This window comes from Pyrgilauda ruficollis, unplaced genomic scaffold (assembly GCF_017590135.1).
Source record: "Pyrgilauda ruficollis isolate IOZ18807 unplaced genomic scaffold, ASM1759013v1 scaffold16, whole genome shotgun sequence".
NCBI classification, from domain to species: domain Eukaryota; kingdom Metazoa; phylum Chordata; class Aves; order Passeriformes; family Passeridae; genus Pyrgilauda; species Pyrgilauda ruficollis.
The window spans coordinates 11779049-11805555 of NW_024514764.1; the positions used below are offsets into that span (position 1 = coordinate 11779049).

Sequence of the window (26507 nt, forward strand, 5' to 3'; positions counted from 1 at the left end):
CACAGGGCATTCCCAAGGATGCATTCCCATGGATCACAGGGCATTGCCATGGATGCACTCCCATGGATCACAGGGCATTCCCAAGGATGCACTCCCATGGATCACACAGCATTCCCATGGATCACACACGCAGCAGGGGCTGTGCAGTGGGCAGTTATGGACACAACATTCCCCTGGATGCATTCCCATGGATCACACAGCTTTCCCCTGGATTCATTCCCATGGATCACACAGTATTCCCATGGATGCATTCCCATGGATCACACAGCATTCCTTCAGATCATACACCCAGCAGGAGCTGTGCAATGGGCAGTTATGGACACAGCTTTCCCCGGATGCATTCCCAAGGATCACACAGCACTCCCACAGATGCACTCCCAAGGATCACACAGCATTCCCAGGGATGCATTCCCATGGATCACACAGCATTCCCATGGATCACACCCAGCAGGGGCTGCCCGGGCTCACCTCAGCCTCGCCCAGGTGTCCAACAGGCACCTCCTGCACTGCCAGCCCTGACCCTTCAGGAAGGGAGCACGGCCTGAGCTCTGCAGTGCTCATCCATGACATTTAGTCACTATTTCATTCTGCTTCTAGCTTTCCCTTTTTTCCTGAGCCATGAGTTTCTTTGGCTTTTTCAGAGAAATGATTCAGCAAGGACAGCACAGGCTGTCTGTGACAAGGTAAATCACAGCCCAGGGCTGGGGCTCCACACCTACCCCTTCCATTTGGGCTGTCCCTGTACCATGCAGACCAAAAACCAATTCCAGATGCCACTAGCAGCAGGGAATAATGAGAAGCAGCATGCCAGGCTAGGAAAATGGAAAAGAATGTTATCTCTGATATTAGCAAGGCCAGTCTTAGGGCAGAGTTTGGACTTCTGGGAGAGTGCAGGTGCGCTGCTCCCTGAATAGAGCTGATAAAACCACAACACCCCAGGAAACACTGCCTCTCCTCACAGAGATAACTGGGCAGTGATAAACCCAAGCTGTTATCACAATGGTCAAGCTCCTGCTAATTACACTGCCCAAAGAAATCCTGCCTAAGAGCAATGTCTTGGGCTGAAAATAGAACTTCAAGAATCACCAGGGGACTCCAGAGCCTCTTTCTTGTGCAGGGTAGGGACAAGAGAGCCAGATTCAGATATTTTTCCAAGTTTAGTTATTTATATAATGTGTGGCATTTCCTGCACAAAGGAACCTTGGCTTGCAAGAGCTGATGTGTAGCATTGCTTGGTGTACAGATATGCTCAGGTACCTGACAGGAGTCAAATAAACACAGCCCAGACCTGGACCTCCTGCTCTCCAGATGCCACTTAGTGATTGCTCTGAGGCTCACCCATCTCTGCCTGGCTTCAATTTAGGATGAATACTGGAGTAAGGCCCCACTACGTTTCAAAAACAAATCTGGAAACTTAACATTTATTAATGACTGTATTCTAAGCAGGGTAAATCTCCAAGAACTGCACAGTCTCTTCCCTAGGGCTTGGAAAAACTGGGATGGAAGCAAACACTGCTTTCACATGATGGAGTTATTCATTGGAATTGTAAAGGATTCTTCAGTGAATTGTGAATAAGGGAAAGATACAAGTTACCTCACTCAGCAGCCTCATGGCTACACAACTGACACCACCTCAGCTTAAAGTCAAGAAGATTTCAGGGAAATGTTTTCATTTTCTTCCCCAGAATAGAAGCTCATTTCCCATCTAACTTTAATGTTAAATTTGACATTCAGAAATCAGCATATTTAATCCAAAGGACTTGGAAGCATATGCTACCTCTTTTGATCACCACTCCAAAATCTTGCTTTAAGATCTCAAGACATACACTGACAGATCTTGTCCACATACTGCCCATATATTTTAGGAATGAGAAGCAGCAAGATCCAGTTAAATTACAGCAGAAACAGGTAACAGTACAGGGAAAAAATGCTTTAAATAGCAAAACAAACTTTAAAGCACATTTTTCAGATGCAAGAAATAGTAATTTTCTTTAGAAGGCAATTTGTGCATTATGATAGAGCCAAGTAAAATTGACACCCTATTTAGCATACTGTACTCAAAAGCCACTCTGTCATATGTATTTTTCACTACAAATATTATTTCTTCTGGATATATTAATTCTGGAGTTATTTGCATTACAGCTACAACACAGTATAAAGTTCCAGTATTTATAGGCCAGGAAAAAGCTCTGAGGGCAGCACTGGATTTTTTTTTTTTTCTTTCCAAATATTTCAGAGTCATCATTAGAATCACCTGACTTCCCAGAGCAACACAACATAGCCATCATTATTTCAACTAATTCAACAGTGTCAGAAGTATTTGCTCAGTGACAGATCTGTGGCCAAGAGGAAGATATCAATCAAGCAAATTGATACCATTGCCTGCCTTGGAAAGGGACTTGGTGCAATTTCCACTGCAGGCATTAGGGCTGCTGAAGTTCCAGGCATGAACAGATTAGATTTGCAATTACACTGCTCATTTCCATCAGGCAATGAACCATTTGTGACTCCTGGTAATTAAATCCCTCTCAAACCACCCTATCTTTGGATTCCTTCTACAACAATTTGCAGGGAGTCCCCTCCACAGCACATTCCCAGTGGAATGAAAGGCTATTTTCACCCCAGCAAACACTGGCTGATGTGAGGTGAATCAACAAGTGCTGCAGTGTTTCTGAAGGAAGTCAGGGCTATCAGTCACCTATTAGCAATAATTAGTTTTGCTCTAAAGATCCTCTATCTGAGCCTTGCAATGTGCCAGTGAAACCACAGCCACAGAGGGAGTTCTCTCCATTCCTAGATTGATAGATATACCCTTATTTCTGTTTAAATATCTGTAGTCCCAAGACATAAGAATACCCTTAATTCAGTCTCCAACAAATTCAGTGAAGGTCACAGCTTGTAGCAGCCCAAAACTGAAAAAATATTACATTTTAAATACCTGCCCAATGTTGTTCAGTCCAGGACTCACTGTTGCAGAACATGAGTTTCCTGTTTATATCAGTCAAATGCAGCACGAGAGTGTCCAGTTTCATGAATTAACAAACTTAGTCTAAGACATCTTAACAAACACAGACGACAAAAACTACACAGAGGATACAGATAGAGCACCTCACTAATTACAGAAGATTATTTGGTTAGATTACAGCAGTATTTCCACAGAAAAACTAAACTCAGAGATATTTCACATCACTGAAAGAACACATGGAATCCTTGAATGCTCTTAGTTACAAACCAGGGTAGGAAATTGTTTGCCTCTGTGGTATGTGTGTATGATGCCTATTCATCCAAATTCTACATCCACTTGAATATATTCAGCAGTGTCTATTGCTGCTTCATTATTAGTTTATATTGACTAATTGACAGCATTTAAAATGCAGGTGTAGTGTGATAAAATGGCAGCTGCTACTCTTTTTGTGCAGGTCAAACACAGAATTCAGTTCAGCTCCCAGACCACACTGCAGAGCAAACACGAGGAGCAATCACTGTTGGATCACACCTGCTCTGGCAGAGTACTTCAATTACATTTAATTACGTGGTGCTTGCATACCAATGAGTCAAAGCAAGATTTATTATGATGAAAATATATTTCAATACGTACTTTAACATTTTCCAGCTCTTATGCACCAGAGATGTAGGATTCAGGCTTTTGCAGCACTTAGTGAAATATCTAAACTTAGAAATAATAAATCAATAAATCAATAAATATATACTAATACTAATAACATGATTAATAAATACACTTATTATGATTATAATAATAATATGATTAATAATTATATATAATTTTAATTCAGGTTGAGGGCCTGTGATATTCAGAAACTAACACTAAATTATCAGATGCTCACAGATTTACACAAGACAAGAATTCTTGAGCCACAGAAGATGTGTTCATACCTGTCCTCACATCACTGCAAAGAAATAGCAACACAATACAAAAAAATGCTGAAATTGTCAAGTGCAAAGCCCAGCACTGAGAAGGAAAAAAGTCTGGTTTAAATTTTACTCAAACAAGAAACAATGGGTGGATAAAGGCAACAAGAATCTCATTACTGACTCCTTTTGATTTTGTGTTAGATTCAAAGTGCTTGTTATAATATGAGAGCCACATTTAATTTCTAAAAAGATAATTTTGCAGACACCACCCCCAAATGAATACTAAATAGCAAGGACCTGAAGTGACTTCCCTATTCAATAGCAGAGAAAGAAAAAAATTTTTTTAAAAGAAGGGGAAAAAATGAAAAAAAGAATATTAAATCCAGAGATTTTATTTGCACTGAGTTTTAAAAGAAAGTATGGTCATGTCACTCAAAGAAAAAATAAACCACAGCTCATATGAAACGTTTGCTTAATAACATGGTGAATGTCAGCTATAGATTTCTGCTGCAATATTAAACCTGAGGAATAAAAATAAATAGTAAATCCCCAAGCATTATTACTCTGCAGGAAAAATACACACACTGGAAAACAAAAGTTCCAAGAGCAAAGCTCACACACCTTATGGTAACTCCAGTGACACCCACAGCCTGATTGTGGGGCCAGCCCCTCCTCTTAGTGCTCAATATTGAAGGAAAACAGAAAATCTGTGAGCCTGAAGTCAGCTCTGAGAATCTTTGAGCCTCAACAGCCAAATCAGATTTGATCTCTGTTTTTATGCACCACAAAGAGGATTCAGTGCCACTGAATCCTTGCCATGCTTCAAAGCAATATTTTGATAAATTACTTCTGCTGGGAAAGGTGCAGTTGCTTTCCTGAAATCAGCTCTTCTGCACTTTGCCCCCCTGGGGAATAAACTGCAGCAAAGGAGAGGGGTTTAGTGAAAAATCCTGTGTTTCTGCATCTAGGATTGGTCTGCACTTCCCAGCTAAGAAGGGCTTGAATGTTAGATCTCATGAACCTATAAATTTCCTTTATAAAAGTGGGCCATTTAGGCTGTCTTGCAGGTCAAAAAATAATAGATTTCTCAATGATCAAAAGTGCTATTAGCCTGCAGTTCCCTCTGAATAATAGGTCACACTCCCAGGCATGTTCATTTTCCCAGTGTCAGCTGAACAAGGATCTCAGGAAAGAGATCTGAGCTGTGTCAAGCAAGGAGTAATTGATTTGTAATCTTGTTTTCCAACAGAGCACACTTGGCTAACTAGATTCTACAGGCTCTATAAAGTGCAGAGTTATAAACTTGCCATTTTTACGGCACAGAAGCCATTAATACACACATTTGCATGTTGTTAGACACCTGAGCAATAAAGCGGCTTCACAGATCAGCAAATACTGAGAGCAGGTGGTGTTTCTATGATGCTCTAACACATCCCCCAGTGAGCCCTGAGCTGTGGGAGCACGTGGCACTCAGGATTCCTCTCAGTTGCCCAGCTGAGTTTTAACACAACCAAATGCTCTCCTGCTGACTGACTGAGGGACCAGAGATTAATTTGAACCTGCTGGCAGATGAACACTAAACCTGTAGCAGAAAATCAGCTATTGCTTGTCAGCATTGCCAGTGCTGTGCAGGGACAGATCATTTTGCCTCTGAATGTAACAAAGAAACCAATCCAGCAGGCAGAGACCTAAAGGGACTTGGAAATGAAGACCAAGAGCTGCAGAAGGCAACATCTTGACAAGGCAGTGAGCAGGTTTGAACCATGGTTTGAGTGCAAGAGGCATTTGCATCAATCTTTAAATACTGGAGTCCTGGAAACCACCTCACCCAGAGCCTGCTGCAGTTTTCCACCAAGAAGCTTCCTGATATTATTTCCCACACACACCTAGCATGATCCAAAATACACTTTATTGGAAGCAACCTGCTGCAGTTCCAGACTGTGACAGGACTTTCTTCACCCACCTGTGACCCAGAGGGAAAAATCTGATTCTGCTGCAGTGTGCCCAAGATTTGCTCTCCTCTTCATCAGAGCAATGAAAAAGACACCTGACCTCGAGGATGAGAGCAGACCCACCCTATTTTAAAGTGAGTTTTAAGTACCACTGGCTGAAGTGGAACTTACACAGTGCTGAAAAGCATGAGTGCCTCTGAGACAAGGCAGAGCTTGTGGGAGGAGTTGTGTTCCCTTCTGTGTGACCTCACACACCTGCCCCCGTTAGTGATGGAGAGCCAAATCAGGCTGGACAACCCTGTGGAAGAACAGAAGCAAGAAAAAAACCACACAGAAATGCCTTTCTGACTCTGTAAATAGTGCAGAGGCAGGCGATGCACAAGTTGGGCAAAAGAGGGGTGACCGTAGAACTTGTGATGGGTTTAAAAACTGTGTTAACACTCAGGGGGCTTTGAGCACATAAATGAGGAAATTTCTGTAAATGAGGAGCTACTCAAGAGCAGCAAATCATCCCTTCTGCCCTGGAGAGGACATGCCCAGCCCATGGCAGGCTGCCCGGGAGGGAGCCCCAGCCCCAGCGGGCAGCACAGCTCCGGGAGCAGCCTGCTGCAGGGGATGCACAGCCAGGACCCCAGCAAACTGGGCTTTTTGGTTTCAGCTGATTTATCACCATTTTTAATTCAGAGCTTCCACGTGGGTTCTATTCCAAAAATGGCTTTTCAAAGAGTTTTGGGTTGGGTTGTGCAGTACATTGGTTTTTTCCGTTGATAAATGGAAGTGTTGCACTTAGTAGCAGAAGCCTCAAAGAAAATGTAAAGAGGTTGGGGTTCTGTCTGTCAAAAAATATGCTATTACTGTGAATTATTTTTAAAAATGCTAATTGCGTCTGGTTCACCACTTCACAGATGGATGGAGCCCTTTTTTATGAAGATGAGGCCTGTGCACAGTGAGCCCATCAATGCCACCACACAGGTCTGAAGAGCAGGCACACACCAGTAATTGATGCTGAATAAGTTATGTCAAGATTGTCCTGCTGTAATAGTTCCAAGTATTTACTTGAGCTTCCCAAACCATCTAAATCTTTTATAAAGAGCAAGGGAAGAGGAGAATGAAGAACTTGTGCAAAATGGACATTCAATCTTCATCTCAGTAAAAATTAAAATTTCTCTTCAAACATTCCAAATAGTGACAGGATTATTTTAGCACTTGTCCTCCAACCCTGCTCAAAAAAAGAAATCAAGTTAAATCCCTATGAAGTGCTTGAATTCATCCTGCTTCAAATGCTCTTAAAGTTCCTAAAATTATTTTGTAAGTCTGCTGAGAGAAAGTAAATGATCCCCACTTAGTGCCAGCAGCTGCACATCCCAGGTTTTGCTGAAATAGGAGGTGAGGCCACCAGTGCTGTGAGCTCACCTGCCTGGCAAGCAGAACTCAAAAATTGATAAACAGCATAAACAAAACCATTTGTCACAGTAAAGGCTGTTCTGGCAATCCATTTAAAATTTCCCTTGATTTAAAAGTATTTTCTTTCAAGCAAGTGTCAATGCTTCTAAGTCTCCAGTTTTTGAATCAAGTCTCTCATTAACATTTTGGTTTATTCTTGAAATTCTGTATAGCTGAAGTGATGGAATTATTTCAGAAACTCTGCTTTACTAAAAGTTCAGCTTTTCATTTACATTCTTGTGTAGCAGCTTACATTCCTGTTTGCAGTCTTACAGATAAATCTGTCACTAAAATATCACCCAAACAGCTTAAAATGTAGAAGTTAACAGAAAAACTGCATCTAAAATTACTACTTTTATAATATGATTGAAGGCAGATTCATGATGTGAAGGAAAAAAAAAATAAGAGGTTTACTTACAATTTAATACTTGGAGTTGGTAATCCAAGAGTAGCTTTATGATAAATCCTACATATTTCTTAGAAGAATTAGAGAGTTTCCATATATACACACACACACTTTTCTCATGCTAATTGTACAATTTCTTGTATTTCTTAGTGTTAATCTCTTGGAAAATTTTATAATGCTTCAGGTGACATTTGGCAGTTGAGTCCCCACAGATACAACTGGTCCTCATTCTTACAGAAACTGATTTATTTTTTCCCCATAACAGGTATGGCCCAAAGAACACGATAAGTGATAGGAATCAGCTTCAGGATTATTTAGTTCCTTTATTCTTCTAAGCAAGTGATGCTGGCTCCTTTCTTTTCCCACTGCAGCCTTCCAGCATTTACAGTGGGAAGGTAGAATGGCTATTTAGTGTTTATATTAATAAAGCAAAGTAGAAGAAAGCAAACTGGCAGTGCCACAGCATAATAAAATGAGGTTTGAAGTTTAGCTCCTTAATCACTCAAGGAAATTAAAATATTTATATCTTGCAGATGAACAGGCCATGGAGGTAGAAAGTGGGTCCTTTCTCTAATTAGCAGCTTTTTGGTGCAGCTCCCAAAGTCTCAGGTGAGAGGCAGAAGCCTGGAGAGCTGTGCTGGCTCCTGAACACCAAACCCCCCTGGGAGAGGGGTCATGAAAGCACAGGGGGTGCTGAGGGGAGGCAGCAAAGGAGAGAGCCTGGGGGTTCCTAAATACCAGCATTCTAAAAACAGCTGCAGAAAGGACAGGGAGGGTGAAGCATTGATCTGTGCCCTCGCTGGAGGCAATGTGATAATGGCCTCAGCACCTGGTTTGGGTTTCAGAGCCCCCTGTGTTATTTTGGGCTGTGACCTGTCTGTGCAGATGCACACTGAGACATCTTCGATCAGCTCTCTGCCTTGCTGCCAACCTCTCAGGCCAAGCCACGCAACAGAATTCCAGCTGAACAAAGCAGTGAGACTTCCCAAAGTGCCTGTATCAGAAAAGGCACTGCCAATCCTCTCAGTTCATTTAGTAATTACCAAATATTGGGGCACAGATTTATTGGGACACAGATTTACTGGGGCACAGATTGCTGCAGACACGGGAGCTGTTTGCAGTGCCAGCCTGCCCTGTCAGAGGAGGTCACACCCACACACCTGCACCTAGGTCAGCAGTGACAATTCAGACATCTGGGCACATTTTCCAGGGAGCAATCTTTTCACTCCACCTTCCTGCTGTGATGCTGGGAAATGTTTGCTTGGAAACATCTCATCACATCCTGCTTCAGGCCTCCTGGTTTAGAGTTTCTGACCGTGTTCCACAAGGCACCTCGTGCTACAAGGAAGAAAGGCTTTGCTTTGTGTTGGCTGTTTCATCTCCATGAAAACCATGAAGGAATCTTCCTCAACCCTGCTGCTAATCCATAAACTGAGTGAATCCACAACAACAAAAAAACCAGCAACTCATTGCCTTCAAAATGAATTTGAGAACAAGGGGCAAAGTTAAACAAACACTTCTATCTGATTGGGACATCCTCTCTTTAACACCATTTTCCACACACTCAAATCCTGTGTTTGGCCCCAAATATAACACCCAAGGCTGCTCTTGGTAATTTCCCCAAAGACATCCTTAGAACACCCACGGAACTGAAATCATATCTGATCTCCTGACAGCTGGGAGGGCAAAAACTGAGAACTTGCTACTAAGAAAACAAGTCATGATAAGGGAGGGAAACCTTCAGGGAGCTGCAAAAGCAGTTCAGCTCTTTGGTCTCAGCTCACAGGCTCCACCTTCATCAGAACCATCTGCTTCCTCTGCCCAGGACAGGACTGAGGGCTGGAGCACACACCTGCAGTACAAAATGCCACTTTCCCAGAAGACACAATTGTCTCAATCCAGATCTGCTTTGCTTTCTCCCTGAACATATTTTTGGGATTTTAAGCAATGTTAACACAGTTCTGCATTGCTGTTTGAGGTGGGTTTGGTGCCTGGCTCAAGCCACTGTGCTTATCCTGGTTCATACCTCAGGAACTCCTAATTCAGACCTTGAAGTGATGATTTCCTCCCCCAGAACACAGAAATCCTGCTCCAACCACAGGTATCCTAATCAAGTTAAAACAGAGAATTGGGCATTTCTGAGCTCTGGGCATTTCCTTGTAGGCTCCAACAAACTTTGTTCCTTCTGCAGCACAGCTGGTTCCTATTTTGACACCAGCTTGATGAGAGACAAGTCAGGGATGGAAACATTTTTAAGACCATTCCACTTTGTCTGTGTGGCTTCTCAATTTCATCTTTCCTCCAGTGTGTGTAATTTTGCAGAGATCTTGGGTGGTTTAAGGATCCATCAGCTCCTGCTGCTCCCTTTCCTCCCAAGAGCAGAGCACCAGCTCTGCCAGTGCAGCCATCATTTCCACAGCAACTAACTGCAAATCCAAGCACGGATTGTGCCTCCAGGTGAGGGACCAGCATCAGGAACAGATCACTCTTCAAAATGCCATTTTCATGCAAATGCACCATACAATAAAGAACAGGAAAAGATTAACACAAGAAAACAAACATCATAATTCATTTAATGAAATGTTTCTGTCAGTTCTGCAGAAAGTATCAGGGGGCTCAAAGTTTTGAGCATAAAAAAATCAGATTCTGGCTCAGCTCTTGGGAGATTTAGGAGGATCCCACTGTCACTTCTGGAGTTTTTACCCTCTCAGTTTAAGAGAAAACAGAATATGTCCACTAGGTGTTATACAGGAACCAGCCAGCTTCCTTAAGCCAAAACTAAAGAAATTAGATGCTGTGTTTGCAAATCAAACTCTGCTGCAGTCATATTGAAAAATTAATTTGAAGGCGGGGGAGTCTGCCTGGCCTTTGCAGGACTTTCTGGCACTGAATGAAAAAAATTTACATTGAATATATAAAGTCACCTTTAAGCTGTAGCTTATCAGCCCTTCAGAAGAAATTGGGCTTTTATTACCAGCAATACTAAACACATTTCCTAAGTTTATATGAACCTTTCATCAGAGAAACCCATGGTACTTTTCAAAATAAGTTTTAGTTGAACCTAATGAAGATGTGCATGTTCAACTTCTATTGTTGCTGCTTAAAAGTGGCTAATCCTAGAATATGAGAATTTGAACTACTTGTTTTTGGTGGTTCAACTAATTCTTGGAAAATTTGTTAAGAAGATGCTTTTGGAGTCAGGAAATCCTTGATTGAGCTAATATAACTAATATAAATATTATAATATTATAATATTTATAATATAAATAATTTAAATAATATAAATAAGTATAATATACTTAATATAAATATAACTAAAAGCAAAGAGATTTTAACTTCCTTCTAAGTCAAAGATAGAGGAGGAAAATCACCATGCAAAGGGAGAAAACAAAACATTTGTCAGACCCACAGTCACTTTTTTCTTGGTGATTTCCTGAAGAGGAATGGATCTTGGGACAGCACACTCTGACCCAGTGCCAGCAGGCACAGCTGACAAACACCACGAGTTGAACACTGCAATGAGCACCAAATTCTCTGAGCATTGCCAAGGACCAAGCAAAGCTGCTGGAATAAACCCTGACATCCAGCTCCAGTGAGACACAGGCTTCATCCTGTGCTGCTGTGATTTCCTTGGCTTCAAGGGAGCATCAAGAACACTGAAGCACCTTGGGAGCTCCACAACAATTCCTTGAATTAGTTCCCTCTCTTCTTGACACCTCTGAGAAAAGCAGGTTCTTTCCCCGGTTTATTCCCTTACATTTTGTTGGTATTCCCCCACCAGCCAACGTCTCTGCAACTGAGAGGCTTTACTTCATTAAAATACAATTACTGTGTGAGGTGAAAGCAGTGACATTTCATCAACCTGCCTCCAAATCCCCTTTAAGGTCTCTGTAAATAATAAACTGCCTTCATAAGGACGGCTGTTCAGATGATTTTATATCATTTATTACAGATGAAACTTGAAGTTTTTGATACTTGAAGCTGTTGATCACTTCTTTGGCACTTGAAGCACTTCACACCAGATGCCTTTGGAGTTACTTTGCTACAAGGCACTCCAAGGAAAGTGGGTGATTCTGGGTTTTGAGTGCTGTTTTTGTGAGGAGAATGCTCTGGATACTGTCTTGGGCCAATTCCAATATTGGGACAGCAGAGAGGGCTGGTGTCACCTCCCTGACTTCACATTCCCAGTAAGGGATACACAAAACGTCCATTTCTTTGAAAAAGTTCCTGAAGCTATTGCTGAGTAAATAAACAGAGTTATTTAGCTACCAGTTATTCTGCTACAGACTGGGAGCAGTGGTCTCTGCCAGCTGGAACCATGCCCCACACCCCCAGACTGTCCATCCTCTGCTGCCAGGGAAGCAATTTGAAAAGTTCAGACTAAAGAGGAGCAGAAAGAAAAGATCAGTGAATTTTCAAAGTCCTAGCAATCTCTTGACATGACAGAGAATAGATTTTACACCTTGAAAGTCATAATTCTCTTCAGACAACAGCTCTTTAGCCTAAGAAGGGGGTCAGCGACTGAGAAAGTCAAAACTTTTGTTTCTAGGCACATTTCATTTCCAGGATTCCTTAGGTCAGCATGCCAGAATTAGACATTGTTCAAGGAGGGCGTTTTGCACTTTGAGCTCAGAAGAAGAAAAGTATCCTGGCAATTACAAATAAAGCTGATGCACTAAAGCAGCACCGAGGGTGTGCACACATCTGCACAGTCACATCAAACACATCAAACACACGCACCAATTCCATCCTGCAGCCCCTTCTGCGGCAGCATTCAGACCCCAGTGCTGATTTAGTAATCTCTAACAGCTTCTCCAGATGAAGGGCTGAGGAACAGCACATGAAAGAGACCCTTTCCTTCAGCAAACAGATTTAAGAGCAGCAAGCTTAAAAAAAATAAAAATCTACTCTAGCAATTTAAGTAATTGTTCCTTTTACAAAAACAAGCTTTAAAAAGATGAACAGATAAGGGGATGCTATCATTTGTGTATGTGGAGTTCTAATGAGAGAACTGAGCAATTGGCATGAAATATCAGGAATTACTGATTTTTTTTTTTTTAATGAGGTGGTTTAAGCAAAGATATTACTCTGTGGGATTATGTTCTTCCCCCAGTGAAAAATAAACCAACAGGAGAAAAAAAAAACCCAAACCAACACAAACCCATGCCTCTGTCCTCTCAGCACCACCAGGCACTGACTTTGCTAAGCTTGTGCAATAGGTGTTCCACAAATCAGCTCCCCAGGCTGGGAGAACCTACCTTTCATGTTGCAGCCTATATTATAATATTATAATACAATATATTATACAATATATAATACAATATAATTTTATATATCAATATATTATATTAATATATTAATACGTATTCTTTACATTAATATAATAATACTGTAATAATATATATTAATACATTATGTTAATATATAGCCTATTATATATTATATATATTATTTATTTTTATGTATATATTCTATATATATATTCTATATATAATATATAATATATATTATATATTATATTATAACATCATATAGTGTTTTGGCAGAGACAACACTGACACTGCACAAACACCACTGAGAGAATGTTATTATGACACAGGAGAAAACAGAGACTGCCAGGAGAAAACAGAGGCTGCCAGGGCTCAGCCCAAACTGTCCCCACCTGTGCCAGCCCCGCTCTCCACCAGAGGTGCCAACAAACAGCCAGAGCTGTGCCCTCAGCTCCAGGGAACTCCCCTCATCCTGCTGATGGGCCCTGACCTCCCTGCGCCCACCCCAGAGCCCCCAGGGGTGATTCCAGACCCCTGCAGGGGAGATTTCTGTAGCTGGCACTCAGACATCAGTCCATCAATCAATCAATCACGCTGCAGCACTCAGCACTGGGGCTCTCCTGGTCCCTTCCCAGCTCCATCACACCCTCCCCCTGCACTGACCAGGCAGCTGCAGACACAGAACTGATTTCAGACACACAGCTGGGCTTTTTCTGGGGGTTCTTTCCTCATTTTGCTTTGGTGCAAAGCTTCCCTGCTAACAATGCACACTGCACACACCCCCAGGGGAACAGAATCCCAAGCCACCACACAGGGGCTGAGCCACAATGATCCAAACTGACCTCTCACCTGGGAAGATTAAGGATCTTTGAAAGTTATCACTGGGTGGGGCAAAATTTGCCAACAGATAACAAGATATTAATTTAGTTTTGATTTTTTGGCTCAGTTACATAATGATTTTTTTTTTTTAAATCAGAATTGAGCAACCACTCCAAAGTAGTAACTTACAGCTCTATATTGGTTTGTGTGCACAGCTACACAGGACACTTTAAAATGAATTAAAACTGAGCAGATAGGGGGGAAAAAAAGGAGCAGGAGCAAAGTCATTCCAATTAAGATGCCTTTGCAATTAACATCCCACAAGGATCTGTTCTTCCATGAATATTATTCAGTGATTTTTTTTTTCCCAGTGAATTGGAAAGTGAGTATGTATAAATCAAGGCACTGGTAATTTTCAGGCAATTTTAATCAAATTGCAGTCATAAATTCTGGGCTTGTCTGACAAAAATACACTTCCATGTGGGCAAACACAGAATGTTTTGTGGCATTGGCAGCTGTTGGTAAATGAACCTGGAGCCCAGGCCAGAGCAGTACCTAAACCATTGATATAATAACAGGGGACATCCAGCAGAATCAGCTTTCTGCAAAAATGTTGAACTTGCAAAGAGCCAGCGAGGGCACGGATGAATTATTTCAGATGGGGAGCACAGACCTGCAGCAGGAAAACAAAGCTCATGGATCCAGATGCTTGGCTTATCCAGGAGGAGGAAATGAGTTTATTCCCATCATGGGAGTCAATAACATCTGGTGCAAAACAATCCGCTCAGGCTGGGATGAGCAGTTGGGCAAATTCCAACTCCAGGCAAGGATTTATACTTTTATTCTAAGAATAATTATCTACAGCAAGAAATTTACCTGGAGACTTGAGGAATTGTCCGTGACCTGAAGCCTTTAATCAACAGTGGCTGTTTTTGTAAAAAAATCCATTTTCTAGCTCAAACAGAATTTAGGAAGATGGAATTAACTTCTACCAGAAGCCAGGGTCTAGCAGTCAATTCTAGCCTTGAAATCTAAGAAGGATCTGAAAATGGGTGGCCAGGAACAGCAACCTTTATGTTACATGGGTAACACAACACTGGCTAATTAGAAGAAAATATTGCCTCATCACAAAAAAACTATTGTTTTTGTGCCTTCAAGAGCTGGAAACTATCCTATAGTGAGAGAGAGAAATTTTGTTCTGCTGCTTTTCCAAGAATCAGTCTTCTTTTTGGAGCTAATGCAACAGCTTCCTGTAATGTCATTATTTATTTTAAATTAAGTAAAAAGTGATTAATTGCTCAATCAGAATTCTTTCCATTTCATATGGACTCTTGTAATTCACAGACAGTTTCTAAACATAACAGTCAATGATTCTGCCCTCTGGAGACAGTGAAAAGATTAGGGTTTTTAGTTGAAATAAATATTTCAGTGAATGAAAAAACAACCTCTCAGCATCTCAGAACAGATGTTACTTCCCCAGTGCATTATTGATAAGAATGTTTAATTTCCATTTAGTTGTGGCCCAACTCAAGGAACTATGACAGACTCAGTGTGATGACTTCATAATTTTACATACTAAATCCATTTATATTTTTTTGTGATTAGCCTTCTTTTTGTTGAAATTAACATTCCCTGAAGATAATGCATGTTGAATGCACAGTACAACTCAGCTAAAACAGGAATTTACCAAACTATTCGTAGAGAGTAAAAGGAATGGAAACTTTGTGAGAATTTGTTAATTTTTCACCATCTCATTATGCTTCAGGGTAATCAATATCATCAGAATAATTACAGGAGCTGGGGAAATGCAGAGCCCCCTCAGTGCATCCATTCATGGCTGATCCTGTGCTGTCCTTGCTCAGCTTTCAAGGGAAAACAGAACCCTGGAAAACACAGAACCCTTCTGAGTCCATGCCAGGGCTGATTCCATGGTGTCCCTGCTCAGTTCTTGTTAGGATCCTGCACAATCCTTGCCATAAAACCTTGGACACCCAGGAGCTTCTCTACCTCACCTTTCCACTTCTGCCCAGTGACCAACTCAGTAAAGAAAGATCTTTCTATGAAATCAGGGAACCAGAGCTGTGTCCTTTCCTAGGGATCCTAAAGCCAAATCCCTGTGCAGTAGGGCTGATATATTCCAACATATTGGAAACATGCAGGGGAAAAGCAGCAGGTGAAAGAATAGATTGTATAAGAATTATTGTGCTCAGGAAATCTTTTTCATTTTAAACAAGTTTTACTTTTCAGGCTGGAATGAAAGTATCCTTACCAAGGACTGCAGACAATTCTCATTGATTTGTGAATCTTAGATGAACCTTTATTAATTATCAGTACAACTAATTGAGAATTACTTCATTATCTAGCACTTAGAGTCACCAGGTTAAGTCACTCAGCTTTTCCTACACCAAGCTATTTGAAGTTTGCTGGCAGTGACCAACTGGCTCACAAGTGTTGGACCAGTTATGCCCATTTTAAAGTGCCAGAAGAAAAGAGATCAGAACATGAGACAACCATTGAAATTAAAGGTTCTGTACTCTGAATTTAAAGGATGAGATCCTTTCTAGTGTAGACAAGATTGCCTGTAACTCCTTGGGCTGTTTAAGAAGTGCACAGTGGGGAAAGCATTCAAACATCAGAACACATTAAGTGCACTCCTGAGGGGGAAATTACATGGGTGGCAGTGCAGCAGATCCTGCAGCCTAATTTAATGGAACAAAATAGGCAACTCTTTAGTAATAATGCATCCCAAATGAGTCTGAACATTGAGTACTCCACAGGAAAGGGACAGCCAGTGAAGCACCAGCCTGATTCCATTTTCAATTTTTGCATAGCTTCTGGGCTTATTCCTTATTGTTGTAGTGAGGGCTAATGACTAAGACTGCAAATAGTAAAAAAAAAAAACCAAAGTAAAGTAAATAATTTTATTAATCTTTAAATCACAGAGACTTGAAATAAAAATATTTTCCTGGCTGACATTGCATACAGAAGGAGAAAGCATAGCAAATGAGAGCAATATATAAATATCTTAATTTCATATCTCCGCTAATTCAACATAGATCACAAATGTCTTCCTTTGCACTCTGGAAGATTTTAATGCATTTGTAATTTCAATCAAAAGTAATAGTCCAATCACTCTACAAAAATTGTAATATTAGGCAATTGATTGCTCAGACTGGGATAGAAATGCTCCATGAATGTTCCTTATCAGTGAAATTGAACTTCCAATGAGTAAACACAACTGGCCAGTGTTGCTCTTGGTTGAAATTGCTTGTTGAAAACAGGCAGTTATTTGCTGAATTAAATTAAAATTCCCTCATCACAAAATAATAGGGTAATGTACACCAAGCCCTTAGCTTTGCACACTTAGCCCCTGCCATCTAGTGCAGCTACAGGAAAAATGGCAAAACAAGGTCATTGATATGGGTCTCTTTCTGCCGCCTTTCCTTGTCTCAGGCAATTCCTTGCTGCAATTATTCCTGCTCAGGCTGCAGTGCCATTGTTTGCTGACAGTTTGCTGACACCAGCCAGAGGTTAACAGGAGGATGAATCAGTTTTAGAGAGAACATTTCCCTTCAACTTGTTCTTGTTCTTGGAATCAAGTCCAAACCGATTTTGATTTATCCACACCTTTCTACCGAAGCTCCTTTACTTTGATTTAGCAAATATTCCTGTGGAAGGAACTCCAGCACCTTGCATCAATACCACCACTGACTTCTAAAGAATTATCATCTCCTTTCTTCCCGCTTCCGAAGGCAAATAATTATGTCTCTGTCCTGGATCACAGAACTTGATTGTGCTCTGAATCAAAACAAAAGCAGTAATTCCAGCATCTATCACAGTCTGCCTAACAAGTCAATAGATTAAATCCTGAAGTTATCCTCTAATTAGGTAATCAGACCCAGAAAAGGAACGAGAGGAAAGGCAGATGCAGTCTGCAACACATTCCAAATGTCCTGCTCTTCAAAACACTTTAAATTTATGGTGCTCTCCTAAAACACATCCATTCCATCTTGTCTGAGGACAAAAGGAACTCAACAGATTGAAACACTGTTATAAAGAGGAGAGAAAAAGAACTAAACCACAGCCTTGACAGAAGAATGGTTCAATCTGCTTAGAACCCTGAGAGTCAGAAATCAGCACCTTAAATTGGACTCTCAGTCCAGACAAACCCACCAACCCAGTTTCTCCCTACTCAAACACATTTCCTCTTTGAAGTAATATTTATAAATGCAATCATGATCACAAAGCCATACACACACAAATCAGGTTTTGTAATAAACCAACTGTAAGGAGCAAATAAATGTCCTAAACCAGAAAATCTATGAGAGAAACTGCGCTAACACAGTGAAACCTTGTGTGGCAATGCACAGAAAGGTTAAACTGCCAGCCTTCAGATCCAATTCCTACACTTCCTTCTATGTGTCATGCATGTATTTAATGAAAAAGCCCTGAGTTATTGAGTCAAAAATGACTTTAACCCAAGCTAAACATAAGACATAAAAAATGTGCATTTCACTCATCAAAATTAACACCATTCTCAAATTCAACACCTCCTAATGTCTTTGTTATTTATCCCAAGCCCTTCCAGGACAGCAGCTCACACTGCTGAAGGCTCACACTGGAGTTGCTGTAGTGAATCCAGATGGGCTCAGTTCCTACATCCACACCTGGTCTTGACAGAACTTTTAATTCCATACCATGAACCCAGACCATCCTTCAAACAAGGGAATTTTATCTTGAGCTGAAGCTCCAAGTTCATATCCTAATCTCTAGAAAACCCTTCCTCTCCTCCTTTTAAATGATCAGCTTTTCAATGTGTGTTTCTCAGCTTTCCAAGGTATGTTATTCTACAATTTAGCAATACTCAAATTACTCCAAGTAATGACAAGGTACAATTTGTTCTCTGTGCAAAGACATTGCATAGCATGTCACATCCCCCCCATCTAAACTGGGTTTACAATTCCATCAACATCTGAGATTTAGAAGGCTGGATCTGTCACATGATACAAGTGTAATGTAGTCAATTCTTCAGAGTTGATCAGCAAAACCAGTTTTCCCCTCCTACAAAAGTCCTAAGCACTTTTTCAGATACTTTCCTCACATTTTCTTTTACAACATGACAGTCCCAAAACTGAATAAAGATGTTACTTCTGATGTTAGCAACAAAAAGTTGCATTTTTTTCTTCAAGGTACCCTTTCCTTCTTTCTAAGTACTCACAAATACAAGTAAAAAACAAAAAAATTAAACAGTACATTAATTCACAAATGCATTCTAGTCATTCTGAAAGTTGTTTAAAAGGTAAAAGTTCAAGCTCTCTCTTGGCTCAGGTGCCATTACAGATGAAAACACAGTTTCAGAAGCTGTGTGCTGTGGGAACACTAAGAAGTCAAACCAAACCCAGGAAATTTAATCTTCGTCTCTAAACTTGGCACAAATATTTATGGGGGGAAAATTTGGATCATAACAAAGGAGGCCTTGTGGATACAGAAATATCTCTGCACCAAAATCCAAAGGCATATGCAAAAAGAGCTGGTTAAAGAGAGACAAAAAAGGACTATTCTTGAAAGACAATGATGCACGGATCACAAGGATCCACACTCCTGATGACCACTTGTGGGTAACTATGAGTTTCACAGAGTTACTCATGGGTAACTATGAGTCTCACACAGTTACTCATGGGTAACTATGAGTCTCACACAGTTACTCGTAGGTAACTATGAGTCTCACACAGTTACTCATGGGTAACTATGAGTTTCACAGAGTTACTCGTAGGTAACTATGAGTCTCACAGAGTTACTCATGGGTAACTATGAGTCTCACAGAGTTACTCATGGGTAACTATGAGTCTCACACAGTTACTCATGGGTAACTATGAGTCTCACAGAGTTATTAATGAGTAACTATGGGTCTCACAGAGTTATTCATGGGTAACTATGAGTCTCACACAGTTACTCATGGGTAACTATGAGTCTATCTCATGTCTGTCAGCCCAGGAAGAAGTCTGCACTTGCATGTTTAATTCTTCATACTCCTCCCATTTCAGGAAATACAGCTTTAGCCTGATTTAACAATTTCCAGAGTGTGGTCAGGGGTAGGGTGACAATCAATGCTCTGGCATCACAGAGCTGACAGCTGTGCTCATCCCCCAGGCACACAGCTGGGGATGGAATTCTCCAGAGCAGCTGGTTAAAGATTTTCACCCAAATTCTTGATGAAAAGCAGTGACTCACCAGCTCTCCCCAAGGCCAATTCCCCACCATCTGCACCCAGTGAAGGGTTTCTCAAGCTGAACCTCACTACAAGGCCCTAGGTTTGAAGCAAAGGCTTCATCCTGATGCTCTGCCAGGAAAAAACATCACAGAAGGAACAATTCCAGGGCCTTGGACTGTGTGATCCACACCTGCCACGAGCAGCTTTCTCACCATAATGAAGGCAATAGAAAGAGAAAGCAAGAAGTAAATTATTTTAATAGATACCTACCTGCCTTCCTTACAGACACCTGTCTGTTCAAACCAGGACACCCTGTCACTGCATTAGCCAGCACCAAGGGAAGGAGCCGCTCCAGCTGCTGCTGCCAGCCTGCTGCTGGCAAAGGCAGCCCCTCTTTGCCAAGGCAGGGAAGGGAGCTCTGTCCAGGGCACAAAGATCCTTCTGCACAACCAACTTGTGCCCAGCAGCAGCTCCTGCTGCAAACTCAGGGTGCCAAGGAAATGCCCACATCACTCCAGGAGCATAAAATATACATTGTGTCTGCATTCTCCAGAATCCAAGTGGAATAATGAGCTGGAGCAGCTGATCAAGGCAGAGTTCTTCCTTCTGAACCCAAGAATGATGTTGGATGAGGCAAATAGCAGTGGAATAAACAGAGAAATAGCACACACACTGTGCTGATTTTTTATTACTAGTCCAAAAATGAGTCAAAGCCTATAATTTCTTTTAAATGTCCTTCTTTAAAGTGGAAGACATAATGGACTATTAGGAAATGTTCCTCCAATGCATGCATTGATTACCCATACCACTATACCTATAAAATAAAGATTCTTCTAAGCACAGAAATGAAGTCATTCCAGTGTTTCCTAAGGGCACACAGTCCATCTTCTCCAGCAGCTTGCTCTCTACAAGGTGACAGACACTTACAGCCATTGTTGAACAAGTTTTATTGCTTTGAGAAAAAAATTTATGTTAACAGAATTTCAAATATCACCTAATTAATTTCTAACAATGCCTCCAAATCAGACAGATTTAAAAGAGAAGGGCAAAAATATTACTGGAACTTTACACAAAATGCAGTGCAACATCCCAAGCCAGAATCCTCTCAAGTGAAGGGAAAGAAGAGCTTCACTGAGCTTTGATGAGTTCTGAATCAAACTCAGTTTAATTTAAGATTTACTATAAGAACAATTATTTTATTATAAAAACTATTTAAGAATTGATTTTGGGAAAGACAAGCAGTGAAATAATTGTTCATTAACTGATTTGCTTTGTTAATATTTTTAACAATCCCCTGTTGAAAAGCCAGAATGTAAAGTTGGAGGAGCTATACCAGGTCCTTGAAAGGACAAAAAAAAAAAAAAAAAAAAAAAAAGGAGAGGTATTAACCAGCACAGAACTCTGCAGTAGAACCTAAGTAAGGGGCTAAATCAAGCTTCACAGATGGGGCAGAGCCCAGTGATTCACGTATGCATCATTGTCATATATTCTGCATGATCCCTTAACAGATAAAGTAAATTTATTCAATTAAGGCTTATTTTTCAGGAAATTCCTAATTAGGTATTATAGTAAGATGTACCATCAAAAAGACTTTTACCCCAACTCATAGTGGTGTTCACTTCTAGATATTTATCACAAAGTAGAATGGATTTTAAACCTTTACTCTCAGGTAGAAGAGAAAAAAAAAACCAAAACTAGCCAAAAGCAAGGGTTGTCATTTGAGCAATTAATGTGCCTGTAATTTGCACTTATTCTGGGGAAAATAAGTCTCTGCCAGAAGTGGTGCAAGAACAAGAGTGGTACTTCACTGCCTGAGAGTTAGCAAGACCCTAACTCCACACAGCATTGGAAACCCAAAACACAGAGCAAAGTGTAACTCTGCAGTTACAGGGCTTGATGAAAGATTTCGGCTTGAATAAATAAACAACACTCTATGCACATTCTAAATACTTCTGTAGCTCATGAAAACTGTTGCATTTAGAGATGATTCTTCCACCAAGAAGGAGCCAAATAAACTATCTTTCAAATGGTTTAAAAATGTAAATCCTACCGAAACACTGGGCATCTGCTTAGCTCCTCATTTGAAGAAGTATGTCTAAATTCAGGATATCAATCCCAGGAGAGAAAACAGCCCACATTTCAGAAAACTTCTGGATAAAATCAGTGCACTGAAACCTCCAGCAGCTCTTTAGTGAGCTCTCCAGCTACACTTTCCCCCTATGACATCTCACACAGCAAACATCCTCCACCCCAGTTTACGCTGTCCCCACCATCCTCCCCCTGTATTTCTGACCGAGGGAAGCAGCCAGGATGTGTGGAGGAAAAGTACCTGGCCCGAATTGCACCAGGAGGGGCAAAGCTTCAGCTGGCTGGGGATCCAAACCTTCTCCCTCTCTGCCCCAAGCTCTCTGCTGAGCCTCGGGAGCTGCTGACGGGCACAGGAGCTGAATTGAATAACCAGGGAGCAAAGTTACCCTCGTGTAAACATCTGCCAGTGCTGATGTTTATACAGGCAACTGCTCAGCAGCTCTTCTTTGGCAAAAATCTCACCAGATGAGATCTCTAACCACCAATTCTCCTCCTCTCCTGGCGGCTCTACCCCCATCCCTGGCTGTAAAACACTGCTACTCAACATGAATGCACTTCAAAGTCTGAATGGACAGACTGATAAACAACCCAAACTGTCCAGTTCAATGCACCCATCCTTGCCCAATTTCTACATGGATATTGGGAGCTGAAAAGCAAGTTCAGCTGTTCGTATTCCTTCTCCCCATGAAAAAAGAAATCACTCCTCTGACACACACACCTTGCAAGCAGCTGACAGTGAGAGCCAGATAAAAACACACACTCCTGCACTAAAAAGCATGCAGGCAAGATCAGAATTAAAGAGGACTATGGTTATGATCTCAGTGAGATGGGACACTCGATTTCATTCATCCTGCTCTTCTTCATGCCCAATTACCAACTTCAGGATGACAAATAATTTCAAAGGTAACCTCCTGGCCCTTCCCCCTTTCCCTGAGCCACTGAAGATGCTCACTTACACTTTTGCCTTCACCTCCTCCTTCGGGCACGGGCTCTTCTCTGCCTGAGCAAGGCATTATTGCATCTTCTGCTGCGGCTTCCCTGTCCTTTCCAGCGGTTCCTCCTTCATTGCCCAGCTTCAGCCTCTTTCCCTCGGGCTGGGAATCATCCACATCCTCCCTTCTTATCCTGCCATCTCTGCCTCGCTGCTTCCCCGCGTCCTCTGGGCTGCCGCAGGAATTTGACATTTTCAAAGTGTTGCGGATTTTTTTTTTTTTTTTTTTCAGGAAAAAAAAAAAAAAAAAAAAAAAAAAGGCAGCTGAAGCTGCCGTTTTGAAAGGGGATTTGGCTTCCGAGAGCTCCGATGTGTTCTCGCTCCCGTTCAGAATTGGGGTGCTGTGCAGGATCCGGAGCCGCTTCTCTGCCGCCCTCTCCTGCCGGCTGCGAGCGCTGAGCGCGGCCGGAGCGCTGCTCTCGCCAGCAGGAATAACCTTCCCTCTATCGATTGTGTGCACGCTGCTGCTGCTGCTGCTTCCAGCGCCAAAACCCTCGGATTTCTCTTCTCCCCGATCCACGGAAATTGGCTTTCCTCAAAGTACAAAATATTAGCTGCATCGTCTTTAAATCCAAATTTACGTCTGTGCCTCAGGGATGCTGAGGACTTTGGTTATATACTGGTGGTGATGCCAAGAGTAATTACCCATTAAAATGCAAAGGTGGCCTAAACTCCAAACAGCTTCTTTCAAAATAATTTCACTGCAGGTTTAGGGGTGTTTTTTATAAGCATATCCTTATTTTGTAAATTAACTTTGCACTATCTAAATCCATGTTCCACACTGTAACACAAATTTCGCATAAAATTCTGGTCCTACAGCTGTAGGGATGAGATTAAAATGAGATCAGGACAACCCAACAGGACATTTTGGAGGGTTTTTTTGCTATCGCAGACAATTTATTAAAAACACCACCACACATAACCAAAGGTTTGGTGCAACACTTGAACCTTTAAGAAGAAAAGTAACCAAGTGCTTTGACATATAAGCTACAATGTCCTGCTCATTCTTCCCATAGAGAAGGCAAGATGAAGTAGAGGCTTTTTTAAAGAAAAAAAAACAAATAAACAAACAATGTGTGTCCTGTTTTCTCACACTTAAGTGCTTGTAGATTTAAATGAGGTTCCTTATATCTTGCAGAGGGAAGTGAATCCCTAAGAAGCCCACTGCACATGTCCAGAGATGTTCCAGTCAGGAGCTCAGGGACAAAACTTCAGGAGTGGTGCCCAGCCAGGTGTGGATGAATTCAATGAGTCAAACTCCATTTTCTGCTGTGTTCAACAAGGTCTGTCTGGCCAGAATCCTGGAGGGAGTTAATCCGTGTCCCACCACTGATTTCACTGGCATTGGAATCCTGGAGGGAGTTAATTTGTGTCCCACCTCTGATTTCACTGACATTGGAATCCTGGAAGGAGTTAATTTGTGTCCCAGCACTGATTTCACTGGCATTACAATCCCGGAGGGAGTTAATCCGTGTCCCACCACTGATTTCACTGGCATTTTGAAGGGGGTGTTAGTTTGAGCAAGTAGTTGTGTCAATTATTGAAGAATGAACAAAGAGGGGAGGAATCAGCCATTTGAGGCACTCCAGCCAGACCCACAGGAGGCTGAGGGAGCAGTTCTGAGATCCAGGATATCTGCACAGCCAGAACTGGAAACATTAAACATCCACTGCTAACACTGATGGTAGCAAAGGGGTGGCCATTGGTCTTTGCTAACTTGCAGCTGTAAATACTTTCAGAACTGGATGAACACAAACCAAGTGGGCTCAGCAGAGGAAAAATCAAGCTGAGTGGTTTTTTAAATGGTGCTGGATCAAGCCTCACATGCCTTGTAACCTGCAGTGGTCAAGTTCCACAGCCTGGCCTTCAATCTGGAGTGGTGTCCACTTGTGATGAGCCTACAGAAGAAACCTGCTCAGCTGATGACTGATCCTCTTCAAGAAACAAGAGACTGTCAGCCAGAGCACAGCCAGGCAGCTACTGCAGGAAGGGTTTCACCCTAGGTGAGCACAGATTGATACAGGTCATGCCCTTCTTCTCAAAGCCATGAGTGCCCACACCCATCTAGCTCAGGAGGAAAGAAAACCATCAATAAACACCACTCAATATCCTCATCAACAGCAGCAGCAGCAGAGACCAACAACAGGGATTTTCTTCAAAAGTCACACCCCCTAGGCAGAGCTGTTGGCTTCAACAAATCCTTCACCCTCTTTCCCATATTGTTAAAACATGACCCACCCTTTCCCATCTTTCCTCCTGCCTGAAGCTCCTGAAGGAGTTACACAACTGTTCAGATCATCTCCACCAAACTGCAAAAGCCTTTCTTATTTCAAGGGCTCATTCACCATTCAAACCTGCTTTTTCCATTACACAAGCCATTTAATCCTGTTTTCTATTTCAGCTTTGTTTATTCCTTCTTAAACTTCCCATCCTCACCTAAAATACTGAAATACAGAAATAATTCTGAAACAGAAGTGCTCTTTTAGCTACGATGCACTTCAGGCTTATTTGCATAGTAAACTGCATCAATTTCTGTTGGAGCATATCTCCATCCAAAAGCTTTGATTTCATGGAATTCAAGTGCCTGGCAAGACCTTGCCAGTTGTAGCAGTGTTTTGTTTGTGTTTGAAGTGGAAGCAGGCAGCTGCTCAGGCTGCCTCAGTGACCAGCCCAGCCACACAGTCCCAGTGCCTGCCAGGCACTGCTGGCTCCTGCACATCGCTGTCCCCAGATCACAGGCACAGCCAGCTTCTTCCAAATCAGAAAATAAAACACCCACTTCCTCAGGCCTGAAGCATAGCCTCTGGTTTTGAAGAAATGAAAATTTAGCGAGACGGAGAACGAGCTTTTGTTTGTAATGAAAATCAAACATTTCTGAAACATCAACACGTTCATGCAGAGAAAAGGAGAAATTGCAAGGCAAGAAATAAATTCTTGTTGGTATTTGTGAGAGATGGTTGGTCAGGCCTTTCCTTCCTGTTATTTAGCACACAAATACTGCATGGCAGGAAGAGGCAGTCAGTGTTTTTGTGTTTCTACAGCACCAAAAGGTTCCATGATGTCAGGAAGTTCTCCAGTACACAATCCCACACTTAGCTGGGGTACCAGGCTTCATGCAGGGACGCCACTTCAAGTCTTTCAGATCATCATACATTTCAGAAGAGGATAAAGGGATCAAGATGAGAGTTAATGCTCTAGACATGTCCAGCCTCCTTTTTTTTATCCTGTATGATACATTCCTTGCTTTCTATCAGCCTGATTTACAGTTTCACCTCCTGACTCTGTTTAGTGTCAGAATTCCCTCTTGGCCAGAGCCCACCCCTTGCCCTCTTCTGACAGAACTCACTTCATACCTAATGAGCAGTTTCAGAGTCAAGTCTGTGTTGATTCCCCACAGAACTCCTCACAGAACTGATCCTGAGCCAAATAAAGCCATGAGCACAAGTCACTAAAA

The 26507-nt window shown here is 41.7% G+C and overlaps 1 protein-coding gene across 1 annotated transcript in view; it reads right to left on the reverse strand.

Annotated features, from left to right (window-relative positions):
- The window catches only part of RBFOX1 (RNA binding fox-1 homolog 1), a 1143576-nt gene extending 1120330 nt beyond the window's left edge, over nucleotides 1-23246 (reverse strand). Inside the window, exon 1 of the mRNA XM_041462423.1 lies at nucleotides 23019-23246. Within this exon, the coding sequence (XP_041318357.1) occupies nucleotides 23019-23246 (228 nt within the window). The remainder of the gene's footprint in view (nucleotides 1-23018) is intronic.
- Nucleotides 23247-26507: the final 3261 nt, after the last annotated feature.